Raw genomic sequence first — 12,202 nt, forward strand, 5'->3', positions numbered from 1 at the left:
TATGAAGATGCAGCCAGCTAAATTAATGCCATGACCACAAAAACTTAAGTGAGTCCTAGCTCATAAATTTCTTCTTCACTTTGGTTGCTTTCAGAAGCACAGTATGGTTCCTAAGATCCAAGATACGGAACCATCACCAGATCTACTTCCCAAGTAATATAAATTTTCTGTTTTTTTCTACCAGACAATTTGTCTACATGTATAGATTATGTAGATTAGTTACTTTTTAATTTCCTAGAGTAGATTTAATGCTAGCAACTGTATGAATCATTAATGAGCTTGGGCGTTGTGTCTTTTATTCCTGTGCACGTAATGCCTTACATACAGAATAGGGTGTGGGCAAGGGACAAAATTAATCATAACAATAGGAGCAACTTACAATTATTGGGTACTTCCTAAGTGACAGATTTGATGGAGGAAGCAGAACTACTTGTATGCTCTTAAGTTCTGTACTGGAAGCTATGGATTGAATTGACCAAAGACAGGTAGACAGGAGAAAATCAAATAAATATTTTTAATATAATATAAATAGATACACGAAAACCTTCATAAGAAAATGAAAACCCAAAGAAGAAATTAGGACCAAGGCTTTTCATATTTTTAAATAAAAAATAGTGACTTGTGAAGAAGTGACTATCAAAGAGGCGTTTGAACTTGAGTCTAGGAATAGTCATATGGGTGAAAGTTACTAAGAAGCATGAAAGAAACCATTGGAAGGTTGGGATATTTCTGTGGGTTTATTTGTGCTGACTCATGTTTGAGTCCAGTCCATGTCTCCAGTGGTATCTTGTTTTCTTCATACAGTGAGATTTCCAAATCATGAAAAGTTTGATACTTTGGGAAGTTGAAGAGCCCTTCCTAGATCTGTTGTTCCCTAACAATCTTTATCTCAAAATAACCAATACATCAAAGTGACAGATTTTTTTTTTTTTTTGTCGGTCGTGGGGCTTGAACTCTGGGCCTGAGCGCTGTCCCTCAGCTCTTCAGCTCAAGGCGAGTGCTCTACCACTTGAGCTACAGCGCCACTTCCGGTTTTCTGGTGGTTTATTGGAGATAGGAGTCTCACGGTCTCTCCTGCCCGGGCTGGCTTTGAACCGCGATCCTCAGATCTCAGCCTCCTGAGTAGCTAGGATTACAGGCGTGAGCCACCAGCGCCCGGCTCAAAGTGACAGATTTTTGAGGTAGTGTGTTCTAAAGTTTTACTATGTTTTTCAAAATAAAGTCTGAATTGGTTTCTGAAGAGACTAGTTTATAGTTAGTAAGTTTGAGGGAGAACTAATACACGGGAAAGATCAAATCTGAGTACAATACTGAATGTTCTATTAAACTTGTCTCTCAACAGTGTTAACAGGGCAGTTCAATAAAATGGTTAGTCTCACCTTATCAATAATGTCACTCTTTTGTTTAAAGGTATAAATGAGACATTTTGTCCCATATGATTCAAGTAGTATTTTCCAATACTGATTGCATAAACTCCTTCTTAATAGGAAGTTGTTAATCCTGAGAGTGATGATTTTGAAACAGAATAGAAGATAATTTTTGGAGCTGTTGAGGTAGTAGCTCACTATATTGCCCATGCTGGCCCTGAGAACGTGACATTCTTGGTTCAAGTCTTTCAAGGCTAAGATTGCAAGCAGGCTCCTGGCAGACATTAAACTATTAACTTCTAATTGACATCTTCCAAGATTTTTGTAGTGATACTAAAGTGAAAAGTCGCCTTTTTAAAGTCACAAATCCGGGGCTGGGAAGGTGGCTCAGTGGTAGAGTGCTTGCCTTGCATGCCTGAGGCCCTGGGTTCAATTCCTCAGCACCACATAAGCAAAAAGAAAAAAGCTGGAAGTGGCGCTGTGGCTCAAGTGGTAGAGCACTAGCCTTGAGCTGAAGAGCTGAGGGACAGCGCCCAGGCCCAGAGTTCAGGTCCCATGACCAGACCCCCCAATAAATAAATAAATAAATAAAGTCACAAATCCTATAACTTGTGTCTAACGTCTTCACCCCTGAGAACAATTAGGGGGAATAATATGCAAATAAGTTTTCTATGCTGTTTTGTCTTCTATGTTTATATGCCATGATTTCGTAAATGAAATAATCTGTAATTCTGCAAGCTTTTAATGTAAGGTATCTAGAGACAGAAAGGGAAAGAGTAAGACCGATTATATTTTGTTGTTGTTGTTGTTGTTTTACCCCTTATAGAAAAAAGAATTCAAGGGGGAAAAAGATAGAAGTATCTTGCTCTGTGTTCTTGGGAAAAGCTGGCTGCTTTGTGATGTCATCCTTCTAGAGTTGAAATGGATGCTCCAGTCCTTACTATGAGATCACCTGCAGGGGCAGCCTCACAATCTTCCTGGGAGTCCAACCTGGGCCTAGATTGGTATGCTTTGCCTGAATGCAGGAAGAGTTCTCTTTTTACAATGTAGGAGGTACACATTGTTAGCTGTTCTTCCTAACGTCCTTCTTAGCAAGGTAACAGTGCACGCTTTCTTCTAACAATCTTGATGTACACTTTGTCTCCTGGTTTAAAGACCTGATAGACTTTTTCAGCCAGTGGAGGACAGACCTTTTTTCAAGTCATGATGTATCCCATGTATACTTGTGAGTTCTTATGTGTGACATCATAACATTAAATCCTTTATACAAATCCCTATAATGCCCACTTGGTTGGAAAATGGAACTTTTCTAGGTTCTAGTACATATGGTGTCACCAAAGATTATTTTAAAATGATCATTTATATCACCTATTTGGGATAATATAGACTTGAAAAGTCCAAAGATAGTACTTTTTGTCATTTAGTTTCTTGATGATTTCCTCCCCTAAAATCCTCCTTATATTTAGAATTTTATGTTCCACCTGCCCTGATGATTAAAGGTAGAAAGTTTTATGAGTACCACAGAATTTTTGTGCCAAAGTGGTTTATTTCGGCTGATAAATAACTTTTTTAGTTGGGAGTCAGTTATAAAAAATGCCAACTGAAGGAGCCATCTCTGTTACTGATTACTTTGCCATTATCATAGTGTCAAAATGTCTAGTCTGATTACATTCTGTCCATGTAGTAAGCATGCAGACAATAACCACGCCAAGAAAGGCCAAAGGCTGGAGTTTCACAGGGCAGTGTGGGCCTTGGGGAAAATGTGTCAGGTAGATTAGTAACTACCAGAAATCTGGTGACCTGTTCAAGTAGTACATTGGACAATAAGTTGTTCAGAAATGTTGTGAATGCCGAAGCAGAATCAATTGTCTGTTTATTTCTCATCTCTACTATAGCTATAAATATGTCACATCTCATAGAAAATAAGTACAGGCCAAAAGATCAGAAGAAAATAAGCTACAGAAAGGCTTTCTGATTCAGTACATAAACCATTTGGTAATTGATGGATACCATTATATAGTCATTTGTTTTCAGATTGTCTCACTGCAAACCATTGTATTTAATAAATAATATAACAATAGTTATAATATAATGCTGTTAACTACGCTTGTGGAGCCAAGTTTATGATGTGTGAATTTGGCCTAATTATTTATAAAATAAAATGGTTTATATTATGTAAGATAGTAAAAGACACTTTCCAGAAAAAAATAATGCTGTTCAAATGCTCTGTTATTTTCTGAAAACCCACATACAATTTTGTATGTGAAACATACAAAACATTTCTGCTTTTGCTTTTATGCTGGCTGATGTTTTAAACATTTGTGCAAAACTCTCAATTTGGATTCACTGCAACTTATAATTGGAGATGGCAGTTAATTTTTGTGTTCAAATTATGAACTAAGTATTATTAGGTCAGAGGACTTCAGAAAGGGTCTGAGATGTGAAGGAATTCACTAGGAGTCATACGAGCAGGCAAGGATGCAAAAGGTTATTTAATTTCTAAGTGAGGAAAGGGTCCAAACACCAGACTTTTGAGGTTATGGCTAACATTTTGGTTTTATAGGTTTAGTTTTAGTTAGCTATTCCAGGGTTGCTGGAGTGGTCATTTCTTTCAAGTTTTTGTCTAGGTGGTGGTTTGTCAGCTAGTACAATCCTTTGCAGAAATACATTGTCAAACAAAACACATGTAGGGTTCTGCTTGAATTCAAATGAACAGTTCCTGCAAAACAGCATAAAGCAACCTTCCTGTGGACAAATGGAGTCCTTTACAAAATGGAATAGGTTAGGCTAATTTGGGTTGGATGCCTAACAAGTTGCTGGTACCATATGTGATTGTGGTTCATGTTGAATTTTAAAGAATGATTCCCCAGTATTTATGGGAAGACTGATTTAATTTTCACTGTACCTCACATAGTAGGGTGCTATTAATCTAGTTAAAGGTAATGGTGCAGGGTTTTTATTCCCACTAAAGCAGAACAGTTCCTTCTGAAAGAGAACCTTTAAACATGCCTTCTTGTAGCAAAAACTTGCAAATACCAAGTGCTAAATAGTACAAAATTTAATTTCTGTTCTTGGTTCAGACCCTTGCACCTCAAAATTTGCTGATAGTTTTCCATGTTTCAGTCAGATTGACCACACATCTTTCTTATCAAATACTGTTAAAAGGCCAACATTCATATCTTTATCTTAATAGACTGATCTGGGGCCAATTCTTATAGTAGAAGATATGAAAGAACAAAATGTTTCACTTTCAGAGCCAGGTGCAGGTGGCTCATGCCTGTAATCTTAGCTACTCAGGAGGCTGAGATCTGAGGATCACAGTTCAAAGCCAGTCCAGTTAGGAAAGTCTGTGAGACTCTTATCTGAAGTTAACCACCAGCAAATTAGAAATGGAGCTATGGCTCAAAGTAGTAGAACACTGGCCTTGCACAATGCCCAGGCCCTGAGTTCAAGCCACATGACAAACAGAAAAAAAAAATCACTTTCATTAACATGAAAGTATGATTTTGATGATAGTAGTGTTTGAAGAAGCACTTCTCAAGAAGCACTTCTTGACTATGTATGGCACACTTCCTTAGTGGAAAAAAAAAAAAAGGAAAAAGAACTGTGAAAGTAGTGCATGTCTATAATGTTGGGAAGGTTGGTGCAAGAAAATCTGTATTTTTGAAGTCAGCTCAGGAAAAGTTATTGAGATTCTGTCCAAACAAATAAAAACAAGAAGGAATGGAATATGGTATAGTACTTGCCTAGCAAGTGCAAAACCCTGGAGCAACTGTTCAATAGAAAGGGTCACGAAAGTAGGAAAGTTTACAGTGTGTGAGAGGTTGTGTTCACTGTTTAGCAACTCACTACCTAGGAGACGTTCAAGAAAGCAATAAGAAGAACTAGAGGTACAACTTTGAATTTAGTTCCTCTCAATTGGCTACTGCTAAAGACACAAGAAAAAATAGTTACATTCAACTCACAAAACAGTGACATTCAACTCACTGAAGATTCAGAAATGGTGTGAAGATGAGAGTAGAATTAACTATTATTGAAGAAGAGAGAACAATTTGATTAACTGAAACACAGGAAAAGATTTTATCTCCCTAAATCTCAGTAAGCTCCTTGCATATAAAGTTTAGAACTGAGTAAAGCTTGCCACCTTAAATAAAGCCACAAAGTGTAACAGCATATTCTGTAATTTGTTGTTGTTGTTTTGTTTTCAGTTGTGGATGATGCAACTTGCAAAACCTTCCTGAAACATGGAGCAAGAAGAGCAATATTTAAATGTAACATAACCATTGGTCTCTTTGCCCATCAATGTGACCTCATTCCACTAGCTTTCATTTCTGCATCCAATATTGGACAACCCCAAAATTTGTACAAAGAAATAAGCGTGTTTTGTTTTGTATTATTTTGTTTTTCCCTCTGCCATTGCCCTTTGCAATGGGAATGCTAAGTTTCAAACACCTCTTCTTCGGGAGTTCCAGTGAGCTCTATGGAGCATCTCAGACAGTGTTGGTCTACCTTTTGATTCCATGTTGCTTGACACAGGATTTCAGGGCACCTCCTCTTATCCCAAATAATCCTTTCCTGTGGGCCTGGAATGCCCCAACGGAATTGTGTGTCGGAAAGTTTAATGAGCCACTAGACTTGAAACTCTTCTCTTTCACGGGAAGCCCTCGAAAAACAGCCATAGGACAAAGTGTTACAATATTTTATAGTAATAGACTTGGCTACTATCCTTACATAGATAGTGCACATAATAGTGTCAATGGAGGAATTCCCCAGCTGGGGTCTTTACAAGACCATTTGACGAAAGCTAACGGAGACATTTTGTATTACATGCCAACAGACAAAATGGGCCTGGCTGTCATTGATTGGGAAGAGTGGAGACCCATTTGGGAAAGAAACTGGGCACCTAAGAATATTTACAAAAACAAGTCGATCGAGTTGGTTCAGCAGCGCAATATAGACCTTAACCTAACAGAAGCCACCGAGATAGCCAAGGAAGAATTTGAAGAGGCAGGGAAGAAATTCATGCTAGAGACGTTGAGATTGGGAAAATTACTTCGGCCAAACAGCTTGTGGGGTTTCTATCTTTTCCCAGACTGTTACAATCATAACCCTCAAAGACCCAATTACAGTGGACAGTGCCCGGATACAGAAAAGAAAAGAAATGATGCCCTCCACTGGTTGTGGGAAGAAAGCACAGCCCTCTTTCCATCCGTTTATTTGAGAAGCGAATTAGAGGCATCACCAAAAGCTGTCCTCTATGTCCGCAATCGCGTTCAAGAAGCCATTAGGGTTTCTAAGGTGCGGGATGCTAGAAGTCCACTTCCGATTTTTGTCTACGCTCGCCTAGTTTTTAGTGATCTAACTTTACAATACCTTTCTCAGGTAAGTAAGTAGAGCTATGACAGGAAATGGTTTTGTTTTTTTCCGAGTAGTCATTAGTGCAATTGAGTAATTTTGAAGGAAGTGAAATCGGGGTTGCAAAGTCATTGGTGCAACGCCATTTTTATGAAGGCAACATTCTATCTTTATTTTTAGTATAATTAATATAATATCTAAGAAGTCAGGAGAAATAGTAGAAGCAACGTTGTAAGTCCATTTCGTTTTTCCTCTCTTTTCAACAGAAGTAATTGAAACAATATGCCAGGCTTGGTTGCTGGTACCTACAATCCTCAGCTTGAGGCTGAGACTGGTAGGAGGGAGGTTTGAGGCATACTTGAGCAAAAAGTTAATGAGACCTCACCTCAATCAATAAAAAGCTGAGCACGGTGGAATAAGCTTTTCATCCTAGCTATGAAGAAAGCTTGATCCACTCCATTCTGACCTAGGGAAAAATCCAGTTTCTATTAAAAATAATAACAATAAAAGAAAAAAAGGATTGGGAGTACAGCTAAAGTGGTAAAGAAGCTGTTTAACTATCATGAAGCTCTGAAATTACACACAGGACCAGTTAGGAAAACAAGACAGAGCAACAATGTTCGCTATTTTTATAGTGGAAAATATTTAGCTTACTATTGTTGAATCAGCACACTCAGCATTGGTGTCATTGCTATTCGGTGAGCACGCTTATTTTATTCTCTGATAATTCTTTCTATTGCATTTGCCAGGAGGACCTTGTGAATACAATTGGTGAAACGGTTGCTCTGGGTGCATCTGGAATGGTTATATGGGGCACCCTTAGTTTAGCACGAAATATGGTAAGTTGAATAGGTAGGAAATAGATGAAAAGGTTTGGACCTTTAATAGTTATAAGGATGTTTAGGTGTGAGTGTATGTTCTCTAAACAGTTAAGTAGTATGCTCAACACATCCCTAGTTAGGTGCACAGTGAATTAAAATACCTTCCTTTTGTTTAGGTTAGGTTGCAAGGTAGAAAATATTATACCTGTGTTTACAGAGTATTTCAAGATTCAGTGAGATTACCTGAAATTTTCTAGGCTTGTAAGTAGCAAAACCAGGACTAAAATTCTGTTTTCTGACATGGCATTTTATGTCAGATAAGTCTTTATTTTAATCTGTCTTTATCCATATCGTCTTTATTCCTAGTTCTTCAGATTCCCATTTCTTATTCTTAGTCCCTTGACTAAAAGGAAGAATAAAGCATATTTTTTGTGTGTGCGCATGTGTATGTGCGCGTATACGTGTGTGTGTACACTCATGTGTGTGTGTGTGTGTTTGTGTGTGGTGTATATTCTAAGACTGAACTGATTTTTCCTTCTCTGATGAATATGGTAATAATATGATGATAATACTAGTGATGAATGTGTCATGGATAATAAGGAACAAAGCCCAGGGCCCTGTTCTATCATCTGTCAAAAATAGACTTCCCATTGTAAGACCTTTAGAGAAATGTATCATTTGAGCCTTGTACTTCAGCCAAAACAGCATATTCTTACATTTACAAGCACTTGAAAAAGTGACACTCAAAGTCATCTCAGCCATTCTATTGATTTTGTTTAGCTGTTATGACTGAAGAGCCTGGGTCTGGGAGTGCTGCATAGAGGGAGGAGGGGTTTTACCATAGCAGACTGTATGCAGGTTAAGAGAAGTAGGATTTCATTCTCATCTCCATGAAAAGCCTTTGGGAATGCTAAGAAGACAGGTGGTATATTAGTTTATTATTGTTTTCATGACTTAGTGGACTAATGTTAAACAGGCTAAGTTCCTTTCTAGGAAAGAATCTTCGGTTCTCATTTGAGATGTTGACGTTTCAGTGCTGTGTGCTTGTGGAAATGAGAGCTCCAGGACTGGCCTGGTTGTTGACTGAAGGTCATTTCCATCTTCTAGAGGTCCCTACTCTTTTTTAGCTCTTGGGTCTTTTCTTTCTTCAAAGTTAGTAATGCTAGTTTAAGTTCCCTTTGAACTTCAAATATCTTTTCTTTCTTCCATCTTCTCTTTCTTATCTAGTATACAAACCTAAAAATGTTTCTAACCTTATAGGTACTTGTATAATTAGATTGAGGCCTCCCAGATATTTTCTGGAAAATCTCCCCCTCTCAGGGTCCATGCCTTCAATATTATCTACATATGCTTTTGTTCATATAAGCTAACATTATCACATTTTCCTGAGGATTATTTTAGAGATATCTTGGGAGGCCTGTATTATACCACGAGTAAATGCCATCCCTTCAATAAAGGTGACAAGATTTTGATTTCACTGGGAAATAACAAAATTTCTTGCCTTGCCTGTCAAATGTAATATCAGCACTTCTTTTGGTCTGCCAAAAATAGTTTGTCCAGATCACCAGGTAGAATTGTTAATTGTAGTGAAAATGGTTCTGCTTCCAATGTTTTTATAAAAGCCATGTCCAGGTTTTAGAACAATCTCAGGATGGATCTTTCTATATACTCATCACTCATTCTCTACCAAATCTGTAATGTAACTGCCATTATGTATACATAATTGGTTATATATAGCATTTAGCATGAAATATACTCAGTGGAATGTTTATTTTGAGCCACCAGTATATAAAATCTTTTTCAATGGTGTTTGAGCTTGATTGGCAAATGAGATATTTACTACAGTCATTTTACTTATTAAGTGTTAACTTATCTTAGGCCTTATATTAATTGCCTTTATATACGTCATCTTTTCATCCTCAAAATAACCCAATGAGATAGGCTCCAAAATTATCCTTATTAGGTTTATTGATTTTCCTAAGGTCACCAAAATTGGGAACTAAGAAGGCTTGAAAGGTCCTCAAATTCATACAGATGGTCATCAAGGGAACTGGAACTCCAAAGAATACAAATGGACTCTAGAGCATATTTTGTAATATATGTGCTATGCCATTTTATCCCCTAGATTAATCCATAAATTACTGAGAAAGATTTAGGCTAGAATATGTTAAACCTAAATTAATCAGTTATTCAGTAATATGAAGTGGCATGTGAAATTTGTATATGTTACCACAAAACAGTTAAAATTATCTTGCTTGATAAAGTAAAAAAAAACTTATATTTTCTCTATTTAGTGTGTGCAAGTCCGGTGTTTTCTTAAAAATTGCTTGTTAAAGGAACCCAGACATGGTTGCTCACACCTGTAAGTCCAGCTTCTTGGAATGCTGAATAGAAGAATCTTGGTTTGACTGAGACAAAAGCACAGGACCTTATCTGAAAAGCAAAGCAAAATCAGCCTAGGAGTATGGCTTAAGTAGGAGAGAGGGCTCTTCCTAGCAAGCACAAGGCCTTGAGTTTAAACTCCAGTAATGGTAAAAGAAAAAAAAGTTATTGTATTTATAAAAAGTTATTATTATTATTGCTTTTCATAGTGAATTATTTGTATAAGGACTAATTTATGCTAATTTATGCTGACACTATTCTGACTATCTTATCACTGTACAGAAATCTTGTCTGAACTTACACACTTACTTGGATACTACATTGAATCCTTACTTAATCAACGTCACCCTAGCAGCCAAAATGTGTGGTCAAGTACTATGCCAGGATCAAGGCGTGTGTACAAGGAAACACTGGAATTCGAGTGATTATCTTCACTTAAACCCATTGAATTTTGAAATTCAAACTCCACAAGTTGGACAGTATGTAGTACATGGGAAGCCAACACTTCATGACCTGCATCAATTCTCCAGGAAATTTAAGTGCAGCTGTTTTGCAAACTTGAATTGCAAGCAGAGAGCTGATATAGAAAATGTTCATGCTATTAATGTGTGTGCTATTGATGGAGTTTGCATAGATGCCTTTGTCAAAAAGCCATCCCAACCTCAGTTTGTCACTTTGGTAGCAGGGAATTATTCCACTTACACCAATAACTCATCTGCCCAGTCATGTGCCACAATGTCTCGTCATATTCCTTGGAAAGATCTCAGTGGGTGCCTCTTAGTTATGTATCTGCATTTGAAATATTTGATATAGATTCATAGCAACTATAAAATGGAAAAGTAACATTGGACCTGATCTTGCAAAATAGCTCTATATTGATCATTAAGATTCCACTTTGAATTTCAAAAGAAAAATGAATAAAGTCAAGTTATTGTACAAGGGCATCTTCATTAGTAATTCGTCATTTGTTTAAAGAAATCAAGAATTCTCTGTGACAATTTCAGTCTTTTAAAATGGAATCTTGCAAGTGTACTAGACTGCCTCATTTATAGACCTGTGGTTTTTAGTTATTTTGTCTCCGAGATTTGTTCTATGTTTTCAACAAAGGTAAATTTAGAAAGTGACCATTGTATATTTTTGTGCACAATTGAATTTCTTCACAACTCACATAAAGTATTCTGATATGGTTTTTACTCTTGATTTTCAAGTTTCTTCTTTTGTACTGATAATGCATGGATTTATCCATGCATTCATTCATGCAGCCATCTCAGCATTACATATTATGAAGATTATGCTTAATCGTTAGTGGGCTTTACCTGTGATCAGTGAGATTGAAGTATGTTTTGAAGATGACAAAACGTGTGGGATATTGCAACATAGTCTACTGTAAACATGATGGTAAGTCTAGAATGTTCTGGCACATTACTAAGGAGTTGAGGGTGGCAAAGTTTCCTAAACAAGATGGGTAAATTGCCTTAAAGGTTAAATGGCTGTCAGGTAAGATGAGAGAACAACTCCAGAAAGATGCCATATTAGAGTAGAACCAAGTAGATGATGGCCAAATGCTGAAAGCTGTTGTATTCCATTCTAAGCAGCTGGGATTTTATAATAAAGATACCTTCCAGATCTTTAGATCTGCACTACTTTTCTACATCCACACATAGCACAATATGATCTGTGCATCCTTACTCCCCATTACCTACCTCTAGCATACTTATTAGATAGATAGGTATTTGGTCTGCTTTGCTGATGAGCAGCATCTGGGACTAGGAGATATCCATTAAATATTTGTTCAGCATATGAAAGCCAATGGGACCTCACCAAAAGACCACAAACATGGGAATAATCATGATTACTTTTCACAACTTGGAGATTCCTGGCTCAGTGCTCATTAATATACTTTATTAATCACTTCAGTTATAATTTCAGTGCCAAAGCTATGTCTTGTTAAAACAGTTTGATGATGATTTGGAAAGATATTATCCATGGGATTTATATAGAATATAGTAAAGTCCATTAGAATAAGCAGTGGTCAGGACTTAAAATGATTGAAAGAAATATGGAAAATTGGAAAAATAAATGGAATGGAGAATTGAGCATTTGTAATGGGAAATTCTAGATTTCAGCTTTTTAAAAATCTATATGAGCCTGTGGAAATTAATCTGGCTCAGTGCGTATTTCAATAAAACAGCAGATATACCTTTTAGCTTCATGAGAAGAGTAAGTGATACAGTATTTGAAAATCGTTTGACTCAGAAAATGCTTGTAGGAAATATG

At 36.9% G+C, this 12,202-nt stretch overlaps 1 protein-coding gene across 2 annotated transcripts; it reads left to right on the plus strand.

Annotated features, from left to right (window-relative positions):
* Positions 1–2,353: 2,353 nt before the first annotated feature.
* Positions 2,354–10,859, plus strand: LOC138810125 (hyaluronidase PH-20-like). Of its 2 annotated transcripts, XM_069997300.1 has the most exons (5): positions 2,354–2,463; positions 5,576–5,638; positions 6,205–6,749; positions 7,472–7,561; positions 10,208–10,859. In XM_069997300.1, exons 3-5 carry the CDS (start codon positions 6,210–6,212, stop codon positions 10,736–10,738), a joined length of 1,161 nt encoding a protein of 386 aa, XP_069853401.1. In that variant the 5' UTR covers positions 2,354–2,463; positions 5,576–5,638; positions 6,205–6,209; the 3' UTR covers positions 10,739–10,859. The 2 variants fall into 2 exon arrangements, with proteins under 2 accessions (XP_069853401.1, XP_069853400.1); XM_069997299.1 differs by having other exon boundaries at positions 5,576–6,749.
* The last annotated feature ends 1,343 nt before the right edge of the window (positions 10,860–12,202 follow it).

Source organism: Dipodomys merriami, unplaced genomic scaffold (assembly GCF_024711535.1).
Source record: "Dipodomys merriami isolate MVZ:Mamm:240054 unplaced genomic scaffold, mDipMer1.0.p SCAF_5, whole genome shotgun sequence".
Taxonomy (NCBI): domain Eukaryota; kingdom Metazoa; phylum Chordata; class Mammalia; order Rodentia; family Heteromyidae; genus Dipodomys; species Dipodomys merriami.

What these genes read in the sequence shown, in the direction of transcription:
- LOC138810125 (XM_069997299.1), top strand. Translation starts at nt 5,796, where the DNA reads ATGGGAATGCTAAGTTTCAAACACCTCTTCTTCGGGAGTTCCAGTGAG. An exon ending in CTTTACAATACCTTTCTCAG is followed by an intron (nt 6,750 to 7,471) that starts GTAAGTAAGTAG and finishes TGCATTTGCCAG; the next exon opens with GAGGACCTTGTGAATACAAT. An exon ending in TTAGTTTAGCACGAAATATG is followed by an intron (nt 7,562 to 10,207) that starts GTAAGTTGAATA and finishes ATCACTGTACAG; the next exon opens with AAATCTTGTCTGAACTTACA.